We start from the raw sequence: 24,716 nt of genomic DNA on the forward strand, positions 1-24,716 counted from the left end.
AATGGAGTACTATTCAACCATTAGAAACAATGAATTCATGAAATTCTTAGGCAAATGGATGGAGCTGGAGAACATCATACTAAGTGAGGTAACCCAGTCTCAGAAGATCAATCATGGTATGCACTCACTGATGTATTTGTTTTCTGGACTGAAATTTTTGGTGCTTTCCTTTGTCTCCCAGACCCTCAAGCTGAGCCTTTTCCTCTTGCCCAATTGAGTTTTAAAATTTCAAATGATCGTCACTGAGTGGCTAGTCACAACATTTTGATAATTGTTGCTGGTCCTGTAGTTGTGTTGTTTTTTTAGGGCTTAGTGATATGCTATTTTCTTGATAGAATTAGCCATATCTTTTTTTTTGTTTACTATCAAGTATTGAGTGAGAACGGAGATTTTGAAATAGTAGTTAAATTCCCTTTACAATGCACCTTTGGGTGGACCTGTGGCTTTAGATGGTCATTACGCTAAGTTATAGTCTAGGACTTCAGAGATCAGGCCGTATCTTCTTTGCTGGCTTTGGTATCTACCTCACCTAAGGTTACTCTGGTCTTGTAACTTTTGTGAATGCAAAAATAAATGTATAAAATATGTGCTTCTTTATTTCTGCACACTGTTTCCTATGTCTATGCCAAAACCTTGCACATGATTGCTCTTCTCTGTGCCACTCCAGCCAGACAACTCTGATGCCTCTCCTGAACTGGCTTTGAGCTATGACCAGGCTCCCAAACCTTAGAGCTTTTTCTACTGTTCTGGCTCGCATGGTCAACTTTTCTGTTCCTTCCATCAGCCAGGTATCTCTCTCATGCTGTCTGATGCAGCTTTTCTTTGTATGCTAACTTTGTAAGCTAATGGGAGGGTTTTAGAATGTCTATTACTTTCTCGTACCTCATGGTCCTGTTATATTATCTACAACACGAGGCATCATTCCTCATAAGATTCACCTAGTTCATTGTGGCCCAACTGTGACTCCCATGGATGCAGCTCTATTAATAAAGCTCATTTTCAACAGGTAATTCCAGACCAGCATCTAAACCATCACCCATCTCTCCACAACACAAACCTCCCAACTTCCCCTATTAATAGATCTGAAATATTACCTCCTTATCACTCTTGTTCCCCCCTGTGTTTCTCTTGTCTTCATCCTCTTTCTTTTTCTTTTCGGCAGCTTCTTTTTCCCTGAGAGAAGGGATTGGAAGAAACATTTCTACTAAAGTGAATAAATATATTAGTTATAGGACTCACTACGAAAACAGTTGCTGTTCTGCTCAGACTGAGGCAATGTTGATTATTATACTATCTGGACCCCCAGCCAAGCCTCTGTTTTGGAAAACACTTACAGTCTTTCCTTGCACATGGCACACTTATTTCCATGAGTCTTGCCATCTGGACCCCGGGTAGGGTCGCTTTCCCGAGTGCAGAGGAGTTTCCCATTTTTCATTTGGCTTCTAAACTGATCACATACATCCTAAAAATAAAAGGGAAAAGATAACCAGAAATGCTGTGTTTATATATTTTCTACAAAGATTCCATTCAAAAGTTTGACAGTCACTTAACCTTGCTGAGGTAGCCAGGACAATGACAGAAGGTCATGCATAGCTTAAGTTCTGGAGTTTGTAAATGTGTTGCTTTTTCAGTTGCAGCTAAATGCAGAATTAAGAGTTACCAATCAGTTGTATTTGAAATAGGGACACTATTCGGGAGTAATTCATTGTAATCACAAAACTTTATGTTCAAGCAGAGGAATTGGTGTCAGAAGGATAGTAAGACTGAGTAAGCATGCTGGCTGAAAGGCAGCCACAAAACAATGAAGACAGGGAGTTTCTAGAAATCAGAGAGGGTGAAGAAACATCCTACACTGGAGCTTCCACAAAGGAACACAACTCCAACAAAACCTTGATATTAGTGGGGTCATTTTAAAGCTCTCATCTCCAGGAATGAAGGGCAATAGCTTGCTTTACTGTGAGCCATTGTCTATAGTAACTTTATAGCAGCAATATAAAATCCTGTGTTATCTCTAATACCTTAAAAGGAAGATTTCCACTGACCATGTGGATGATCTCTTCCTACATTTTCATGGCTTAAACCAGAAACTCCCATGCAAACCTCAGCAATGTCTCACCTTTCCTGTTGCTGATCCAGTCCCATTGGATCTTGAGGCAGAATTTTTATTTTTTTCCTCCATTTCTCTCTGCCTATGAGAAAAAGGGAGGATAGTCATCTTGCTGGCATAAATGCAAGGATAAAGGGCCTGGGGGTTCTTCCTATACCTATGTTTTGAGAGCCACATCCTGCTCTGTTACGAAGATTGTAGGGTAAGGGTCCCTTCAAAAAAATACATTATCAAGTCATTTGACTGCAGTCTTCATAACAGGTATTCAAACTCATCTCCAGTCATTTCCTAGAGCAGTGTTCCATGATTTTGAGATTAACATACTATTATTTCTTAGAGCATAGCCCCAAATATATTTTTAAAAAAGCAATAAAGAAATAAAAATAAAAATTCAAACAAACTCAAGCCATAACTTTTTAACAAAGTTAATTATTGAAAATAGAGGGAACCTGTAATGTCACAGCATGGAGAAATTCTAATTATAGTCATACCTCTGGTCTGAAACCTTTAGTAATTATCTGAAGTGTCGGTAGATTGTTGCCTCACAGATATGAAGACCAGAGTTCAAATTTCCAGCATTCATATCCAAAGCAGAGGGTGGTAGCAGATACTTATAATCCCAGCAATGGAAAGACATTGACCAGCCAGTTCCCGGTCTTCCATCAACAATATATGTTACACATGATAATAACACAGACTATGCTCTAGGCTTGAATATAGAAAAACTAGACTTGTTCTAGAATCCTTAAGCCCGTTATTCATGAGACTTTTAAGAAAACAACCTTCACTTTTCTCTAGGAGAATGTCAGCATTTTGGTAAGAGTTCATCACATAGCCTTCAGACAAGTGAAGAATTCATGAATTAAACCTTGTGGATGGAAGGTAGAAACTATTTCTTTATTAATCACATATCAATTAAATGACACAACTAAAAGCATCCATAAAATGTTCATGGTTACCTAGGATTATTTCTGTTTGTAGATATGACTAGCAATAACTCTACCTCTGACCCTAACAAGTTGAATCAAGGTGGCTATACTATGTCATAAAATACTCTAAAACCATTCATCAAGGGAAAATAAATGGAAGTGACTAATTCCTGCTTCCATAGTTAACTATGTCTCTTAAGCACTGGTCAGCTATTCCAAATGATCATCATTAAATTTCACTAGGTCAAGGAAATGCATAACTTCTTATATTGATGACACTTAGAGGTTACAGAATAGTAATGGCAAAGAGAGGACAATCAGCCAATTAATTAACTGATCCCCTTGGGCTTACATTCCTTATAAAATATAAGAAACAAAAAGACCATTGGGGTTAATGCAAAGAACTTTCATGGAGAGAGCCATGGAAAAGAAGAAATGTCTTGAATTCTGAAGAAAGGTATGGCTGTCTTTTAGACACACTTGCTATGAAAAGCACTTACAGTAGTTCTTTACACATGACACATTTATTGTTGTATGGTTTCCCATCGGCACCACGTACAGGGTCACTTTCCCGAGTACAGCTGAGTTCTCCATTTTTCATGCTTTCCCAATATTGAGCACATTCGTCCTGAAAGGGCAAAAGGAAGCAGACCACATAGTTATTCAAGTTATTGTATTATTACTGATTTCATGGAGTGATTGGCATCAGAAACACACTTTCCTTTCACCCTTGTAAATATTTCATCATGTAGGGTTGCTGTCCACTGAGAAATGGGGCAGGGCTACATTTATCTATATTCTAAGGGGGCAGTTTCATAGCTTTACTTATATAGGGAAATTATAAAGTTCTTAAGTCCTGATATCACAGATCAAAGGTTAGAAAACTGTATACCAAAGACCATTCAGATGTATCTTTCAATAAAACAGTCTTCCCTTTGTTTATTTGGGCATCATTTCTGACTCCTGCCCCAGAATAAGGCAACATGCTCATCAGACAGGTTCCACTATCTGGAGAAGACAGACAACCAGCCTGAACATGTCTGATTCCTAAGAGTGACAATTCATTGTCCAGAAGAGTTAGAAAAAAAAACCAGAAAAGACAGCTTTTATTACAGGTAGAGTATTTTGGAGAAAAGATATAGCCTTGGTTTCACCAACGCTATAAAACAGGTGATTGGGCAGCAGAAATCTCATGAAATGCTGCAGTATCTCATACAATGGTGTCATGCTGGTGCTATAAAATATCTCAAATGTTCTCATGATACCTAAATTACAGTCCTCTATCTCTTTAAAGGAACATTGAGATAAGAGAGATGAGGTAATTTATTCAATGTTTCACAAGTCCATATGGTTAGGGGACAATTGTACTGAATCTATAGTCTGTTCTGTTTTATGACACTGTCCTGCCTTGGAGAGTAGAAAAGTTAATTTAAAGACTTAGCTTCATCCACAATAATAAAGAATAGTGAAAGAAAGTGAACTTGTTGATGAGCATGAATATTGTCACAAGGACTAGAGTGCTAACAAAGGGTCCGGAGACTGGGTAGGTTCCCTTCCTATAATTATTTCCACATATAAAGAAGCCAAGAGTCATTGAGTAGCAGAAAGTGCCAATGCCTTGACTGGGCAGTCTGAAGTGGAAAACTGTTCTTCCAAGGACAGTCTTGTTTGGTTTTGACATGCCCTGCATTTCCCTTGACTTTGCACCTAGCACAATGCCACTGTAACAAGTTTCACCCACGCTGGCAGTAGAAGTCAGGACTAACTCTCACCTTCAGGCTCCTACCACTGGAATTCTGCCCTGTAGTGATTCTCTGATTTTCCCCTTCTTTCTTCTTTCTTTCTTCATTTTCTTTCTCGCTGAAAGTTAGAAAGTGGAAGGAACAATAGTTTACTGAAGGAAGAACAACACATTTCTATGAACCTATCAAATGCCTCAACTGGCTCTAGGTTGGCTATCAGTGTTTATTTAACATCTGTTATAGGCTTTCTTGGAAAATACCCCAGATGTGGAGTCCTGTGCTTGGCAAAGTTTTTATCATACTTAGAAGAACATATACTTAACTACCAGCTAATTAGGCATTTCCTAAATGCTTGCTCATGACCTTGGGCTTTATTTCTTAAAATATTTTCCAAGAACAAGAGGACTCAGTATAATCATCATTTTTAACAGGTATGATCTTCCTCCTGTATTGTTTGCTTTTCAGAAACAAAACACAGAAGTCACCCGCAACTGTACTTTTTCCTCCAGCTTGCATTGCTGTTGTCCATTAATATCTCTATCATCACCTGCCTTCACCTTGACCATTTGTGGTTTTCCCTTATTCTAGCTCCTCCCTCCCCCACTGGATAATGGCTGCCCATCAATCCCCTCACACCAGTAACATTCATTATGTTAGACTTTTCCTTCTTTTACTTCTTTTCTTTAATTTAATTTTTATTAGATATATTATTTATTTACATTTCAAATGTTGTCCCCTTTCCTGGTTCCCCCTCACCCTGGAACGTCTCAGAACCCATCTCCCCTTCTCCTGTTCCTCAATCAACCCTCTCCCGCTTCCCTGTTCTGGTATTCCTATACAACGCAGCATCTAGCCTTCCTCAGACCAGAGGCCTCTCCTCCCTTTGATGTCCAAAAAAGCCATCCTCTGCTGCCTATGTGTCTGGAGCCATGGGTAACACCATGTGTATTATTTGGTTGATGATTTTGTCCCTGGGAGCTCTGGGAGTACTGGGTGGCTCATATTGTTGTTCCTCTTATGGCGCTACAAACCCCTTCAGCTTCTTGGGTCCCTTCTCTAGCTCCCCCACTAGGGACCCTGTGCTTAGCTCAGTGGCTGGTTGAGAGTGTCCCCATCTGTATTTGTCATACACTAGCAGAGCCTCCAGGTGACAGTTATATCAGACTTTGGTCAGCAAGCACTTGTGGGCATCCGCTATAGTGTCTGGGTTTTGTAGCTATATATGAGATGGATCCCTAGGTGGGGCAGTTTCTGGATGGTCTTTCCCTCAGACTCTGCTCTTCCCTTTGTCTCTCCTTCTGTGGGTATTTTGTTCCCCCTTATAAGAAGGGCCAGTGTATCCATACTTTTTTCTTCCTTCTTCTTGAGCTTCATTTAATATGTGAATTGTGTCTTGGGTATTCCAAGCATCTGGACTAATATCCGCTTATCAGTGAGTAAATACCATTTTTATTCTTTTGTGATTGGGTTACCTCACTCAGGATATTTCCCAGTTCCACAATTTGCCTAAGAATTTCATGCATTTATTGTTTTTAATGGCTAAGTAGTATTCCATTGTGTAAATATACCACATTTTCTGTATCCATTCCTCCATTGAGGGACATCTGGGTTCTTTCCAGCTTCTTGATCACCATTGTTTGCACTTTCCTAAATGAACCATATTTCTACCATTTCCTCTCCTAACTGAAACATTTCTGTAGCCCTCACTACGCGTAGAACTGACATCAAACTCTTTGGTTTGACACTGAAAGTTGGTAAAGTTCCTAACTTCTTAGTGTTTGTTTCTTACATACCACAACTATCTTAATTTAGACCCTATGCATTTCTGTTCTTCTCTCCCTCAGCCCTGTCATTTATTGTGTTATTGTGTTATTGTGTTAGCTGTCCCTCCATGGAAGTACCAAAGCCAGTTACCAGCACTGCTCTTCTTTAGCAATCCCTGCTTTGAATTTCATTACCTTATATCCAGAGAACAGCTGGTAAACCACTTGTAACCCATAGGTGTCAAGTATGTGAATGTGAGTGTATAAAACATTTGTAACCATTAAAGATTTCTGAATGTGTGATGGTCAAAACTTAATTCCTTATGAAACAGGCAACTTAACTTCAACGTTGCCCATATTGCACCATCCTTCACTGTGACACTAATTTCAAACACTTTCCACTGTGTGAGTTTTTAGCCACTCAATGCTATAGAAAATTGTTGATTTTATAACCTGCCACTTTGCTGAAGTTGTTTATCAGCTGTAGGAGTTCTCTAGTGGAGTTTTTTGGGTCACTTAGGTAGACTATCATGTCATCTGCAAATAATGATAGTTTGACTTCTTCCTTTCCAATTTGTATCCCTTTGACCTCCTTATGTTGTCGAATTGCCCGAGCTAGTACCTCAAGTACAATATTGAAAAGATAAGGAGAGAGGGGGCAGCCCTGTCTAGTCCCTGATTTCAGTGGGATTGCTTCAAGTTTCTCCCCATTTAGTTTGATGCTGGCTACCGGTTTGCTGTATATTGCTTTTACTATGTTTAGGTATGGGCCTTGAATTCCTGTTCTTTCCAAGACTTTAAGCATGAAAGGATGCTGAATAATATGCTCTACTATGTTCATAGCAGCCCTATTTATAATTGCCAGATGCTGGAAAGAACCTAGGTATCCCACAACAGAAGAGTGGATGCAAAAAATGTGGTATATCTACACAATGGAGTACTATTCAGCAATTGGAAACAATGAACTCATGAAATTCTTAGGCAAATGTATGGAGCTAGAGAACATCATACTAAGTGAGGTAACCCAGACTCAAAAGGTGAATCATGGTATGCACTCACTAATAAGTGGATATTAACCTAGAAAACTGGAATACCCAAAACATAATCCACACATCAAATGAGGTACAAGAAGAAAGGAGTGGCTCCTTGTTCTGGAAAGACTCAGTGAAGCAGTATTTGGCAAAACCAGAACGGGGAAGTGGAAAGGGGTGGGTGGGAGGACAGGGGGAGAGAAGGGGGCTTATGGGACTTTCGGGGAGTGGGGGGCTAGAAAATGGGAAATCATTTGAAATGTAAATAAAAAATATATAAAAAAATAAATAAATAAAAAGAAAGAAAATTGTTGAATATCTCAACTCAGGTTCAAAAACATTATAGGCTATAAACTACAGGATTTTAGTTTTTCTGCATGTTAAAAATTGTGTTTTTACAGGAACATAATGACTTAATTATGAGAATTAATGACTTTCAATTATTTCCTACCAATATTTTCAGCATAGATAGAGCAAAAAATTCATGTTTTGATTGCACTATATTAAAGTTTGATTTTAGAAATTACTCTATGAGTTGTTGACTTGTATTTCATAAAGTAACTTTAAATTAAATTTTGTCTTCAAATTTGATTATAATTTCCACCAATTTCTGAAATGACTTCAAGTATACTTCTGCAATTTAATATTCAATATTTATGCAAAACTGCATCCTCAACATTAATGATTATAAGATCAAAATATTATCAACTTTAAAAAGATTAAAATGTTTTGTGTCCTGCAGTATGAACTATTCATCAACAATTTAATTCTTAATTTACAATCTAACAATATCATCCATTCATCTGATTTTCTCTACTTAAAATGGTAACTAATTTTTCTATTTAAAGTTTTTATGATAATAAGTGATTGATTTGCATATTTATTTACATATTCAGAGACACAATAAAATTTTCTCAGTAAAAAAGAGTTGCGAATGGCAAAGGTTTAAGAAACCCAATTCTATGATCTCTAAGAAGACTACATCTCATTCACTTTTCTTTAATCATATGTACTGATTACCGAAGGTGCTCAGCAAATGTCCCTTGAATGACTTGCATATTTTAGATGTACTTCTAAACTTTGAGTGAGGCATTACTTATGTTTTCCTGAAATATGACATTTCCAGGAATACAGATTTTCAGGAATAGAATTTTCTTTTTAAGTGGAATTGTAAGATAAACCATAAAAGATCTATTTAACAATGTATAAATGTTTAATTTATACATTGTTATAATTTACCATGAAAGATAGAATTATCTACTGAGAGTACTAATAAAAATTCAACAATTGAGCAGGCTACTGTCTGTTTCTAGAATTATAACTATTGGAGATGAAGAAGAGAAGTCCACCTGAATATTCTTTACTCATAATCATTTCTTTCTCAAGTAAGTAATATCATGTACAATATTATATATGTGTATGTCTACCTCAATGATTGCATTTTCTCAGTCATAATAGTTACTGCATTTGTGTATGTCACAATATTATGTATATGTAAACCTGCACATAGCTTTTCCTACTCGTTCACACCAGTATAAGAACTGAATTGTATGTCTAACAATATTATATATGTGTTAGTCTGAATGATTTTTCTCTCTACCACTCTTCTAACTCATAGTAGGGGCTGCCTTGTGTGTTTTTCATATACCATATGTATATATATATATATATATATATATATATATATATATATATATATATATGTGTGTGTGTGTGTGTGTGTGTGTGTGTGTGTGTGTAAGTCTGCAGGCTTGTTGCCTTTCCTATTCTGCTAATTCACAGTAGGAATTGGGTTGGGTACCTCTCATATACATTCATACATACATACATACATATATACATACAATATTTTGCATGTATATTTATATTCTGCATGCCTTTTTCTCTCTCACTCTCTCACCTCACAACAGAAACAGCATTGTGTTTCTCATATGCAGTATTGTATATGTGTAAGTCTGCAGGCATGTTGCCTGTTCCTATCTCTAGACTGCCAGTAGGAACTGTAATATGTATCTAATGTGTAGTCTGCAGGCATGTTGCCTGTCCCTATCTCTAGACTGCCAGTAGGAACTGTAATGTGTGTCTAATGTGTAGTCTGCAGGCTTGTTGCTCTCTCATTCTCCATGCTCACAGTATGGGTAGCCTTGTGTGCCTATCATATACAATATTCTATATGTGTGGGTCTACAGTTTTGTTGCCTCTCCCAATCTCCTGGATCACCATAGGAGCTGAATTCTGTGTCTCTCTCGCACAGTATTTTATATGTATGACTCTGCATTCAGGCCAGGTGCCTTGCCCCCTCCCCTAGTTCACAGTAGGAGTTGCATTCTGTGGTGTACTCACAAGACAGCCTTGCACATGGCACACTTGTTGCCATGGGTCTTGCCATCTGGGCCACGCACAGGGTCATTTTCTCGTGTGCAGAAAAGTTCTCCACTCTTTGAGAGAGCCAGAAATTCACTGCAGTCAACCTAAAAGAAGAAGAGAATTACAAGGGTCTAAATATTTTCTTTGAGAGCACTTTGTAGGTTTCTTATGTGGCACTTCCTGGGAGAGGAAATAAAAATGACCAAAGGATCTTCCCTCTGGCAATTTTATCCTTCAATTTCTACCAAGCACACAGGACATGTAAAAGGCTTTGTTGGTTCATCCACTTTAAAATTGATCCCTGGATCCACATGCATGTATAATTCTCTTAAGCTGGATTTTCCTGTATATATTGTTTATATTTATTTCTTTAATGTATATACATATATGTACATGGTGGGCCTCAGAGAATAACTTGCAGGTGTCAGCTCTCCCCTTTCACCACGTATATCCTGAGAACTGGACTCCCATGACCAGGCTTGGGGTCAGCACTTCTACTCGCTGAGTCATCTCACTGCCCTTAAACTACATTTTCTGAGCATTTGGGTATATTTCTTGCTCAGGGATGTATTGGTCATCTGTATTCTATCATAATGCAATTAAAGAGCATACATATCATAAAATCAAACACCGTCATATTTTGAAAAAAATTGGTCAAAGTAACTCTGCCATTCTGACTTTCTTGATCCCTTTGAGATAGTACCTAAGAAAGCTATTTTGTGATTTCTAATATTTCAACACACGCAGCTATTCCATTCCAATCCAGATGGTTCATCCGCAAAGGACATTTCTACCAGACAGTTGCAACAAGTTAGCTATAGAACTACTTTGAGAGGTATTAAAAAGAACCCTAACAAATCTTAATGATTTCTATATTTAAGGTTTATTTTTCTAAATTAATAAAATATGATGACTATGTTCTTTGAGACTAGCATATGAAGATGAAGCATTTTCTATCAGAAAAATCAGAAATATTTTTCTCCTTCCAAATTAGATTTTTTTCTCAATATTTGGAAAAATGATTTTTTTCTTCAACAACTGTTTAAGCCAATTTATTAAAATAATTGACTTTGGCAACCTCTATTCCTAGCTCAGCACTGATGGGCATAATCTGCTTAACCACCTCAGAAGTACTGTCTAAGACAAGGAGTCACTTGTGGAATCTCATCTGGAAACAACTCCATATCTTAGACGCTCTTCACAATCTATTTCTTTGTCATTGTTCTCAATGTCTCCATGGGCCTGCCAGCTGGGCCTTTCCCTTTCAAATAATGTTTCTTTGATCCTCTGATCAAGCTAGCCCTTATCTTCTCTAGAGACTTCCCACTGATGCTGAAGAGGGTAATTGGAATTCGGTGAATCCCCATTTCTGTTCTACAATTGTCTTTATGGTATCTGTAAATACCACAGCTGCAACAATGTTTCTCGACATGCTCTTAGCTGAGATGGGACAGGAGTAGACAGGAACACAAATGCAACCATATCTTAGAAAAGCGGGTTCTCCTATGTCTCCTAATATTCTCTCTCAAGTGCTGTATGTGTGTACCCAGACACTACAGCAGATTTTCTGTTTATGGCATTAGTTCGTCATGATCTGTTACACTGATTCTCTTCCTTTCCTGGGAGTGTAGAATACTGTACCAAGTGTATTCTGGCAAGTACTACTCTATTCAAGGCTATGTCATATTGTTAGAATTCCAGTATCCTGGCAAGGAAGGTTAAATGAGGGCTCTTACCATTCTTTAGTCCAAATGCCTCATCTATAAAATGGAAATAAGAATATCCTTCATGATTTAAATAATGGTCAGTATGTAGGCAATATTTGTTTGTAAATGCAGGTAGGAGTGACTTTGTTTTTCTCCTAAAATCCTCATCTCAACTTGAAATACAATAAGGATAGGAAAATATGTTTTCTACCTAGCTCTTCTCTTTTTCTGTGTTCATTGCATGATCACAATTAGAAACACAATAACCAATACATCTTGTCTGCTGAAGCTAATGTGAAGGTGAGACCTGCATTATACTGAAGGTTTCTAAAACACTGGAAATTTAAACCACTCAAATTTTTAAGTCTGGATTCACAGTTGCTTGCAATTCAACTGTAAGCCATTAATCCTACAGGTTGAAAATTCAGGTTGTTGGTTCTTTAGAGATTTGATTTTGGTGCTCATGACCTTTGAGGTGTGCAGAGAAATTAGCACGGACTGTAGTAAATTGTCTTGAGTTAGTCGTTCTGAACAACCAACAAAAATATTTTTTAGAGATGCTTCATTTTAAATGTATCTTTCCCAAAGCTGACAAACAGAAAAAAGTAAAGCAAAAATGTTTTAGGAACAATTCTGGGTTTGGGGGTCAGGATCTCTACATTTAAATTCTATTCCTTCTGTGTAAGAACTTTGAAATACAGGGCTAATACAAATGAAACACCAGTTTTGTGATCAAGATGCTTTTTCTCTCCAGACTTCAATTTTTATTGCACAGTCTGAGAATGAGATAAATATGAAGCCATGTACTGTGATAAAAGTTTAGCCTGATATTTGTAAATAAAAATCCAAGAGAATATAGACACACTAATGTGCTTGTTTTTTGTTTGTTTGTTTGTTTGTTTGTTTGTTTGTTTTTTGAAACAGGGTTTCTCTGTGTAGCTCTGGCTGTCCTGGAACTCACTCTGTAGACCAGGCCAGCCTCAAACTCAGAAATCCGCCTGCTTCTACTTCCCAAGTACACCACCACCACCTGGCACACTAATGTTTTTGTAATTCTATGACTCTTTTTATAGCTACAACAGAGCTGGTAGTAGTGGCAAAGGTTGCATGACCACCAAATGAAATAAAATACTCTCTGGCATTTTCCACAAACAGGATTTGGTGGCTAGATAATTATGTAAAAGTAAGGATGCATGATTAACATCTTATGGAAACATATTATGTGGTAAGATAACTTAAATATACAATTATAAAAATGTCCGGTCAAACTCTGGACTATATAACACCACATTTCCTTCAAGCCAGGGTCTTCAATAATTCTGTGTGTGATGTTTACAGCAAAATGGCAAAACTTGACCTTTCCAATGTATTTTGAGTATCCCAGGATAACTACCTTAACTTCTCTTTTAGCCTTTGCTCTGAAACCAGCTCCATTTTCTTTTGTTTCTTGCTGGCTGCAAGAGAAGGGCGAGCAAGAATTATTTCTAACACCAATGCAAAGCAACTTAAACAGAAAAAAAGTCTCAGGTAGAATATCTTATTACTTCTGGGTCTCTATAAGCTTAGCTTGGTAATTGAAAGGTTAGTGAATATTCTCCCCTACATCGCTGTTCTTCATTTAACATGGCTAAAACATTAAAACATTAATTCCATCACAAAGCAGCAAATACACCTGCCCCTATGTTTTGTAAAGACTTATCTTTTTTCCCCAGAAAGCAACTAGAAAATGATAATTATTGGCAAATTTCAACTCATTATCATCCAATGACTCATCCTTTGTGTTAGTCATGGCAGTGACTTATTAGCATAAAGGAATTAAGACCCAGAACTTTTCTATCATCAACTCTGGGGATATCTGGCATTAGCACACGACACTACCATTATGATAATTTAAATATCTTGCAGAACACTGAAACAGTAGAAAGAAAGTACTGTCAGTGTGTGACTTGATGATAGTATGTCCCCAAAACTCAGCACAAACAAAGGCAGGCTTTGTTATTAATGTCCTGGAGTAAGCCACCCTTACATTTGATACTGAACAGTAGTGACTGCAGCTGTACTCACAAGAAGGCCTCACACATGGAGCAGGTGCTTTTATAGATCTTCCCATCCAGGCCCTCAATGGGGTCATTCTTTCTGGGGCAGGGAAGCCGCCCATTTCTTAGCTGGGTACGGTATTTACTACAGAGCTCCTGTCAAATGAAGAAGGTTTTGAGAACAAGATCATTAAACAGTGCAAAAATCCTGACCCCATCTCACCCCCTTTGACAACTGTGATATATTGCAGAAAAATAGCACAAAGTGATGTCAGATACCAGCTTTAGCTAATACTCCGTGACGGGCTTAGGTAACACATTATTTGGAGCATAAGATTACCACTATTATGATTAGAAAATATTCACCTCAAACATTATTTTGATATAGCAACTATAGAAGACAAGAGAATAATAACTTAGTGTCTTAGATGGTATAGGAGTTTGTGGTATGCAAAATAATAGCAATTTCTGATCTCTAGCTCTCACATAAAATGATCAGCATGTCTCTGTGTGCCTGTAACACCAGTATTGGAGGAAGAGGGTAGATCAATCTCCGGAATTTTGTGTCTAGCAAGCCTGCCCAGCTGAAAGGGAAAGTTCCAGGACAGCAAAAGACCCTGTCAAAGAGCAATGGGCATGGAAGTGACAACTATCCTACCCGGCCTCCACTTCCCTATAGAGGAGATGTACAACCACACTTTCATATGAGTGCAACATGCACACACACAGAGAAAGAGACAGACAGACAGACAGACAGACAGACACACACACACACACACACAGAGAGAGAGAGAGAGAGAGAGAGAGAGAGAGAGAGAGAGAGAGAGAGAGAGAGAGATACCACCACCACCACTATTACTACATTCATAAAAGAAAGCTTCCAAATAAGGAGATGCTCTAGGAAAGGAGTATATGAAAGCCTGAAGTCCCGCTTGCAGAACATCAGAAACTGAAATAAGGACAAATAATACAATAAGGAAGACAGACAATTTGTTAGACATGAGGACTCAAATATATGATTCCACTTGGCAAAATCATTAAGGATGCTGAAACTGGCGATTTGGTCCAGAAGATTGAAGACTGTGCGTGTGTGCAGCCTGATGACCCGAAGCAGATACCTGTACTGCTTCTCTCTTCGCCTTTCCAGCCGTAGCCTTCTCCTTTTCCCCTTTGCCATCTTTTTTCTTCTCTTCTTCTTCTAGTAGGCTGCAATAAAAAACAGAAACAGAAACTAACTACTCTGATATGTTTCCGGAAGAAAATGAATATCCTCCAACCAAATTTCAGAAGTCTCCTGGATACTGCCTGAGAAAGATGGCTTAGCAGGTAAACTAATTTTGTGCAATCCTGATGACATGATCAGTCCCTAGAAACTATGATAGAAGAATAGAAATAACTTCAGAAAGTTGTTCTTTTAGCTCTATATGTGTACTATGGCACACACACACACACACACACACACATACACACACACATACACACACATACACAGACACACACACACACAGACACACACACACAGAAACACACACACAGACACACACACAGAGACACACACACATACAAAACAAGATAATTGACGATATAAATAAATACATAAAAGTTTTCAGGAAAATGATTTGTCTTAAGTGTGATTATTTTGGACAATATGCTTAGAAAGCTGCCTATATTACATTTCTCAAAAGTAATAGCAATGGCAAAAACATACATTTTTTTTATCAGTTTGTAAGACCTGCTGATACTATTTTTTTATTAGTCACTGGCTTCAATCTAAAAAAATGACTATTTTGACTTCTTTTTTCTAAATCATTGATAGGTTCCCAACTAGGGAACTATGATATAATTAATGATAACAAGAAATGATAAGTCAGATATGGAGACATCATATAGCATAAACAATCCTTCACTTAAAATTAACAAATCAAATATTTTAAGAGTTCATTATATCATAATTCAAATTTTAGTAGTAGCCATGATAGAAGCCCAATAAGATTCAGCAGTGAGCTTTGTGATGTCGGTCACAAACCGAATATTCTAGGTTTTGCTTTGTTTTGGTTTTTGTTTTGCTGTTGCTTTTAGACAATATCCTGGCATGTAGCCTAGGCTGGCTAGAAACTCATGATTTTTCTTCTCTAGCCTCCAGAGTGCTGAGATTCAAAGGAGCACTAGTAAGTCTACCCTATTTCTTGCCATTTTCTACTGACATATGACATGTCAAAACTCATTATTAACATCCACCGTATCTGATGATCACCATCAATGAGAGCAAATAAGACAAACTGTTTTCATGAACTTTAGGACATTTCTTATTCTATTGATCTACTTACTCTCAGTCACTCTTGTTAAGGCATTATAGGCATATACTTAAGGATGGGCCAATCTGAGAAGATTGAGGTAATCAATAACTTTGTGTTTTGCATAAATATATTTTGGAGATCAGGGGAGCAGAGTGAAGCAGTGAAAGATATCTAGGCCCATAACCTGAATATAATCTTTCACCATTTATTTTGAGGTGACTCATTGAAGGATATTAGTTTTATAATCAATTCAAAACGTAGCTCCTGAATCTTTGAGGGTTGGAATTACAACTGCAGTTTAAAAGTGTAATAGGACACCTTTTATATTATCCCTTGTAAGAGAACTCTGGCAACAAGTTGACCCACAGCACTTGGCCAAAGAAAGTCCTATAAGTGCTAGGCCTAGAGTAGCTTGACAGACAGTTCAGAAGCTTGTTTGTCTCTTAAGGGCTTTATTCTCCACCAAGACACTTCATTGGTAGAGAGTATGGATAGCCCAAAAAGGTTATTCCACATACTGGTCAAGTATTGTAACAATTCTGATATAGCAGCCTCACCATTCTCCATACATATTTTAACCTATATCTGAATGTATTAACAGAATTACAGACTATCAGAGGTGAGAGAGAAGGCAAAAAAGCACTTGATTCAATTTGAGACTTGTTCTTTTTCTTTGTTGTAAATTAAGATAGTCAAGTATTATAAACATTCAGAGACAAGTCTAGCCACATAATTAGAAGCCAGAAGGATAAGTAAATAGAAAATGTCATTTTATTATGAATATTGCTTAATATTATGTCCATCTACCTTTGAGATTTTTCTACTATTCAATCCATGGTGCACTTGGGAACCTGAAACTCAGGCAAGGATAATGGTACATGATTAGGTGGAGATATGAGGGTAAATACTCACAACACACTTGCACACATTGCACACTTGTTTGAATGTGTTTTTCCATCTGGTCCAACAACAGGGTCATTTTCTCTGGTGCACATGAGCATTCCATTTTTTGCTTGGTTCCGGAACTCACTACACATTTCCTAGAAGATTAAAAAAAACATATATCGTAAAGCAGTTAAATGGGTAGAATTAGAGAAAATCATCCTGAATAAGGTAACCCTGGCCCAAAAGGACTTGCATGGTATATACTTATTGATAAGTGGATATTAGCAAAAAAAAAGTACAGAATACACATGGTACAACCCACAGACTGTAAGAAGTTTAATAAGAAGGAACTTCCAAGTGAGGATGCCTCAATCTCACTTAGAAGGGGGAACAAAATAATCATGGGAGACAGAGTGAGGGAGTGGCCTTGGTAGGAAAAAAGAGATGAAAGGGTAAAGGGAGGCAAGATCAGGTATAGGGGGCAGAAGGGATGCCTAGAGGGTCAAGAGAATGAATGAAAATATGTAGCTACTGGGGGTGGGATGTGAGAGGCTCTCAGAACTCAGTGGGGATGACCTTAGTGGAAATGCCGAACAGAACTCAATGGGGATGACCTTAGTGGAAATGCCGAACAGTGGAGAGTGAGAACCTGAAAAGACCACTTCCAGTAGATATACAGGGTCCCCCAGGGGAGGAATGGGGTCACAAATCCACCTTTAAAATTTTTGACCTGGAATTGTTCCTATCAAAAGAAATTCAGGGACAATAATGGAGCAGAGACTGAAGGAAAAGTCATCCAGGGACTGGCCCAACTTGGGATCTATCTCATGGGCAGTCACTAAGCCTTGACTCTACTAGTGATGTTATGTTGTGCTTGCAGATAGGAGCCTAGCATAGCTGTTCTCTGAGAGGTTCTTCAAGCAGCTGACTGAGAGAGATGAAGATTCATCCAACCATTGGGCTGAGGTCAGAGGCATCTATGGAAGAGTTAGAAGAAGAACTGAAGGAGCTGACAGGGATGGCAACCCCATAGGAAGACCAACAGTGTCAACTGACTTAGACCCCTGGGAGCTCCCAGAGACTGAGCCACCAATATACATGGGCTGGTCTGTGGGCCACAGCATCTATGTAGCAGAAGACTGTCTTCTTTGGTCTCAATGGGAGAGGATGAGCCTAATCCTGCAGAGACTTGGCACCTCAGGGAAGAAGAATGCCCAGGGTGGGGTGTGTGTGTGTGGGTGGTGAAGCACCCTCTCAGATGCAAAAGGGATGGGGATAGGGTGAAGAACTGTGGGGGCAGGGAAACATTTCGAATATAAATAAATAAATAATTACTTCACTTTCTGTATCTTTTCTTACTATGAGTAGAAAATAATGTTCAATGGTTCACAAAATCTTAAAGAGCAATAATAATGTTGCAATAAATCACTAAGAACAAAGTGCTTGTTAAGAGCTCAGGTGAACAATGGTTTACTCTGATGTAAAGAAAACTGAAACCAGGTGGGTAAATGATAAAAAAAGAAAAATTATACTGAATGAAGTAACTTGGGACATGAAAGACAAATGCAGTATATCCTCTCTTATATGTGCATCAGAGCTTCAAATACATGTTATACACACACACACATACATACACACGCATACACACACATGCACAGTGCCATGAGATGACCACCAAGAACAGCAGCAGCAGTGGAGTATAGACGCTGGAGCCTAGAAGACAAGGTGTGTGCTACAAAGGTCAGAGCTGGAGAAGTGACACAAGTCCTTAAATAAGCCCAGAAAATCATGACTTGGATCCCAGATATTGAACCATTGGAGTTGGAATTTTGCTTTTGGATTTCTTTTGTTTTTGTTTTTGTTTTTTTAAGACAGGGTTTCTCTGTATAGCCCTGGCTGTCCTGGAGCTCACTCTGTAGACCAGGCTGGCTTCGAACTCAGAAATCCACTTGCCTTTGCCTCCCAGAGTGCTGGGATTACAGGCATGTACCACCACCACCCAGCGGGTTTTGCTTTTGATTGAAACTATGCCCTGATATTTTTCCCTCTTGAAGGAAGAAAGTATTTTAGTAGAGCCCACAGTTAAGAGACCTTGAATTTTTAAAAGACTTTGAATTTTGAAAGATAATGGACATATAAAGGGGTTGAACTTTTGATGTAAAGACTGTGGGACTTTTAAAGTTATTTAGATTTGGGGGATGAATAAGAAAGTAAGGGTTGAGGCTTAATGGTGATGTGTTTATGTGTCAAGTTGATAAGGGGTCAATTGTACTGGCTGGTTTTGTGTGTCAACTTGACACAGGCTGAAGTTACCACAGAGAAAGGAGCTTCAGTTGGGGAAGTGCCTCCATGAGATCCAGCTGTGGGGCATTTTCTCAATTAGTGATCAAGGGGGAGGGCCCCTTGTGGGTGGTGCCATCCCTGGGCTGGTATTCTTGGGTTCTATAAGAGAGCAGGCTGAGTAAGCCAGTAAGTAACATCATTCCATGGCCTCTGATCAGCTCTTGCTTTCTGATCTGCTTGAGTTCCAGTCCTGAGTTCCTTTAGTGATGAACAGCAGCATGGAAGTATAAGTTCAATAAACCCTTTCCTCCCCAACTTGCTTCTTGGTTGTGATATTTGTGCAGGAATAGAAACCCTGACTAAGACAGGAAGTAATAGGATCAAGGGTAGGACCTGCTTTTGCTATTTCAATAAGCGTCCGCATTGTCTAGCTAGACTCTAAATAGCTGTGTACTTATAAACTCAAGATAACTTCAACATTGGTAATAGAAGCTTCTTTTTGCAGTAGGCAAACATAACTGTCCAAAGTCCCCACAAGAGACTGAATGTTTGGCCCTAAATGGAACATCTTCATTATTTAACTTCCTCCTTGCTACTGCTTAGGGCACACCACCAAAAAGGAGGTGGGAAAAAATTGTATGAGCTCACAAATGGGAAAGACTACTGTGAAATACTGTCTGCTGAATACTCCATGGTCATCACATCCATGGACTCATAGCAGCTGTGCTTGCCTGCACAAGATCTAGACAATCAAAATTCCTGTATAGTTGGGTAAAGTTTTCTCTAGGCTCCACCCTGATTAAGGAGAAGTCACTGGCAGTGGATAGTTCCTGAGAGAGATAATCATTCTTTGATAATCTAGACACTAGTATATCTCTTCCTACGAATAGTCCAGTACTCATAAATATATGGACAGCCCCAACTGGATTTAGTAGATTATCAGAAAAATGAAGACATGAAGCTGCTAGGAAGATGTGCTACACAAGATACAGGGGAGGGGAGAGAAAGAGAGAGGAAGGGAGGGATGGAGAGAGAGAGAGAGGCAGAGGGAGAGGGAGAAAAGGAAGGAGGGAGAGAGGGAGGGAGGGAAGGAGAGAATGGGTAAAATTATGTTTCATTGTGTACTATATGAAATTCTCAAGAATAAAGAGAAATTATATTTTTAAGGAAGAAAAAAGATTTTGGGATGTTCTTGGCATTTATAGTAGGGTACCATCTCTGAAGATGGTTATAATTGGGATGTAGAATTAAGCAGGACAGTTTGGTAGATACTAGTAGATGACAGCACTTTTGCTGTTCTGTGTGCTGCAGCATATTGAAGATGACAGGGGAAGAAATTCAATGAGCCTCAGGAACAAGCTTTTCCCACAGGAATTAAGGTTGTTTCAGAGCTATCTTTTGTATTCAGTATTGTGTAAAAGAAAATAACAAGTTGGGACAGCTGAGATTCTGACATTTCTTCAGTGTACAGAGCCATATTGGGGCAGTCTTGCACTTGGTCAGAGTTTGACTTTGGTCAAGGTTAACTTCTCCCAGAAAGCCAGGATCCTGCTCCACCTAGGGTGGAGCGCTCGTAGTAAAGGTTAAGTTCATTGTTCCTCCAGGTCTAGGAATTCCTGAATTAAGCAGGTGACCCACCCAGCTGCCGGAGCAGTCAAGACGAGGACCTCCAAGAGAAGCTAGACAACTTCCACCAGAACTCAGCCTGGAGTCTGGGGGGAAGGGTTTGCCCAAACTGTTAAAAGGTCTGGCGCCATTAAAGTTTACGGCTTTGATCAGTGAACATTGTCTTAGCCGCACTTTCTTTTCGCCCCTCTTCCCTATAACCCCAAAATTCTCTCAACAGGTAACCCGGTTTACATGTGGCTGCTGGCAGCTACACTTCAGGAGAGATTCTTCATCAGCATGGAGCTTGTGGATGTGAACAGGAAAAACAGAGAAGAGAGAAGGAGCATATCCAGAGTGACAGGGCTTAGTCTAGTCAAATACAATGTAGAGTCAAATTTTCAGACCTAAATTACTAATAAAAGATAGCTCCAGCTAGCAGAACAGTTGTTTTTTAAATGAATTAGTATAAATGAATTAGTATAAAGGATAAGCAGGCTGAGAAAGAAATTAGGGAAATGACCCCCTTCACGATAGCCACAAACAGTATAAAGTACCTTGGGGTGACTCTTACCAAACATGTGAAAGATCTGTATGACAAGAACTTCAAGACTCTGAAGAAGGAAATGGAAGAAGACCTCAAAAAATTGGAAAACCTCCCATGCTCATGGATTGGCAGGATCAATATAGTTAAAATGGCCATTTTGCCAAAAGCAATATACAGATTCAATGCAATACCCATCAAAATCCCAACTCAATTCTTCACAGAGTTAGAAAGAGCAATTCTCAAATTCATCTGGAATAACAAAAAACCCAGGATAGCTAAAACTATTCTCAGCAATAAAAGAAATTCTGGGGGAATCAGTATCCCTGACCTCAAGCAACACTACAGAGCAATAGTGTTAAAAACTGCATGGTACTGGTACAGTGACCGGCAGGCAGATCAATGGAACAGGATTGAAGATCCAGAAAATAACCCACACACCTATGGCCACTTGATCCTCGACAAAGGGGCTGAAAACATCCAATGGAAAAAAGATAGCCCTTTTTTGGTTAAATGGTGCTGGTTCAACTGGAGGTCAGCATGCAGAAGAATGCGAATTGATTCATCCTTGTCTCCTTGTACTAAGCTCAAATCCAAATGGATCAAGGACCTCCACATAAAGCCAGACAAGACACTCTGAAGGTAATAGAAAAGAAACTGGGGAAGACCCTTGAGGACATCGGTATAGGGAGAAAGTTTCTGAACAGAACACCAATAGCATATGCTCTAAGATCAAGAATTGACAAATGGGACCTCATAAAATTACAAAGTTTCTGTAAGGCAAAGGACACCATCAAAAGGACAAATTGGTAACCAACAAATTGGGAAAAGATCTTCACCAATCCTACATCAGATAGAGGGCTAATATCCAATATATATAAAGAACTCAAGAAGTTAGACTCCAGAAAACCAAATAACCCTATTAAAAATGGGGTACAGAGTTAAACAAAGAATTCTCACCTGAAGAACTTCGGATGGCAGAGAAACACCTTAAAAAATGCTCAACTTCATTAGTCTTTAGGGAAATGCAAATCAAAACAACCCTGAGATTTCACCTTACACCAGTCAGAATGGCTAAGATTAAAATTTCAGGAGACAGCAGGTGTTGGAGAGGGTGCGGAGAAAGAGGAACACTCCTCCACTGCTGGTGGGGTTGCAAATTGGTACAACCACTCTGGAAAGCAGTCTGGCGGTTCCTCCGAAAACTGGGCACCTCACTTCCAGAAGATCCTGCTATACCACTCCTGGGCATATACCCAGAGGATTCCCCACCATGTAATAAGGATACATGCTCTACTATGTTCATAGCAGCCCTATTTATAATTGCCAGATGCTGGAAAGAACCCAGGTATCCCTCAACAGAAGAGTGGATACAAAAAATGTGGTATATCTACACAATGGAGTACTATTCAGCCATTAGAAACAATGAATTCATGAAATTCTTAGGCAAATGGATGGAGCTAGAGAACATCATACTAAGTGAGGTAACCCAGACTCAAAAGGTGAATCATGGTATGCACTCACTAATAAGTGGTTATTAACCTAGAAAACTGGAATACCCAAAACATAATCCACACATCAAATGAGATACAAGAAGAAAGCAGGAGTGGTCCCTGGTTCTGGAAAGACTCAGTGAAACAGTATTTGGCAAAACCAGAACGGGGAACTGGGAAGGGGTGGGAGGGAGGACAGGGGAAGAGAAGGGGGCTTACGGGACTTTCGGGGAGTGGGGGGGGGCTAGAAAAGGGGAAATCATTTGAAATGTAAATAAATTATATCAAATAAAAAAAAAAGACAAAAAAAAAAAAAAAAAAAAAAAAAAAAAAAAAATTTCAGGAGACAGCAGGTGTTGGAGAGGATGTGGAGAAAGAGGAACCCTCCTCCACTGCTGGTGGGGTTGCAAATTGGTACAACCACTCTGGAAATCAGTCTGGTGGTTCCTCCGAAAACTGGGCACCTCACTTCCAGAAGATCCTGCTATACCACTCCTGGGCATATACCCAGAGGATTCCCCACCATGTAATAAGGATACATGCTCTACTATGTTCATAGCAGCCCTATTTATAATTGCCAGATGCTGAAAAGAACCCAGGTATCCCTCAACAGAAGAGTGGATGCAAAAAAATGTGGTATATGTACAATGGAGTACTATTTAGCCATTAGAAACAATGAATTCATGAAATTCTTAGGCAAATGGATGGAGCTAGAGAACATCATACTAAGTGAGGTAACCCAGACTCAAAAGGTGAATCATGGTATGCACTCACTAATAAGTGGATATTAACTTAGAAAACTGGAATACCCAAAAATAATCCACACATCAAATGAGGTACATGAAGAACGGAGGAGTGGCCCCTTGTTCTGAAAAGACTCAGTGAAGGAGTATAGAGCAAAATCAGAACAGGAAAGTGGGAAGGGTTGGGTGGGAAAACAGGGGGAGGGAAGGGGACTGATGGGACTTTCGGGGAGTGGGGGTCCAGAAAAGGGGAAATCATTTGAAATGTAAATAAATATATTAATAAATTAAAAAAAAGTATGCAGCTTTCCCCAAATAATGATTAAGTTTATACATTCAGATTTGTTACTCAATCTTGTAAGTGGCTATTGAGTGAAACTAACTAATCATATACATACAAATTTGCCTTTCTATATAATAGAAAATATTTTATTTTATATATTACATAATTATAATTATATAATATTGTATAATATTATACACATTAATATTTTAATAAGTATATAATACAATCTATAATTATAATATAGATTATATACTATATAATATATAATTATATAATAGAAAACAATATATTATTTTCCATTATATAGTAAAAATGGAAAATTAAGGAAGTAGACTAAGAGTGACTATGAAGTCAAAATAAATAATAATAAAAATAGGGAGTCAAGATTACTGGTAATTCCCCAGGACAACTATGATAACACAAATGTATAATATTGCAAATTGTGATGATTGGAATCTTTCCCCATTCACTTCGTGTGCTCTAAATATGTAAATGATATAAATTAATCCTAGTAAACATCACATGTTATGTATAAATAATCCGTGCCTAACAAACTAACTCTAATGAAATACAAATCAATGGAAAAATTCTTACAGAGAGCGGATCCTCTGATATTTCACTAATTGAGTCTCAAAATTTCAACAATTATGAGACAAAATTGGTACTTTGGAAGAAGCTAATCAGGATTATTTTTACATTAAGAGCTCTCTCATACTCTCTCTCTCTCTCTCTCTCTCTCTCTCTCTCTCTCTCTCTCTCTCTCTCTCTGTGTGTGTGTGTGTGTGTGTGTGTGTGTGTGTCTGACTCCTTTCCACTAGTCTTACTTGTTTCTCAGGCTAGTCTTCAACGTCTATGTTCAAATTAGTCTGCTGAGAAGCTAAACTAGGATGTGCATCTAT

General features: G+C 38.5%; 1 protein-coding gene across 1 annotated transcript in view; it reads right to left on the bottom strand.

Annotated features, from left to right (window-relative positions):
• Spink5 (serine peptidase inhibitor Kazal type 5) overlaps window positions 1-24,716 on the bottom strand; it is a 61,909-nt gene that overhangs the window by 8,081 nt on the left and 29,112 nt on the right. Inside the window, exons 15-24 of the mRNA XM_052155303.1 lie at window positions 16,891-17,018; window positions 14,800-14,887; window positions 13,710-13,837; window positions 13,039-13,099; window positions 9,916-10,043; window positions 4,803-4,896; window positions 3,537-3,664; window positions 2,117-2,189; window positions 1,335-1,462; window positions 1,095-1,173 (exon numbers count right to left, since the gene is read on the bottom strand). Coding sequence (XP_052011263.1) covers window positions 1,095-1,173; window positions 1,335-1,462; window positions 2,117-2,189; window positions 3,537-3,664; window positions 4,803-4,896; window positions 9,916-10,043; window positions 13,039-13,099; window positions 13,710-13,837; window positions 14,800-14,887; window positions 16,891-17,018 — 1,035 coding nt within the window. The remainder of the gene's footprint in view (window positions 1-1,094; window positions 1,174-1,334; window positions 1,463-2,116; window positions 2,190-3,536; window positions 3,665-4,802; window positions 4,897-9,915; window positions 10,044-13,038; window positions 13,100-13,709; window positions 13,838-14,799; window positions 14,888-16,890; window positions 17,019-24,716) is intronic.

Source organism: Apodemus sylvaticus, chromosome 13 (assembly GCF_947179515.1).
Source record: "Apodemus sylvaticus chromosome 13, mApoSyl1.1, whole genome shotgun sequence".
NCBI classification, from domain to species: domain Eukaryota; kingdom Metazoa; phylum Chordata; class Mammalia; order Rodentia; family Muridae; genus Apodemus; species Apodemus sylvaticus.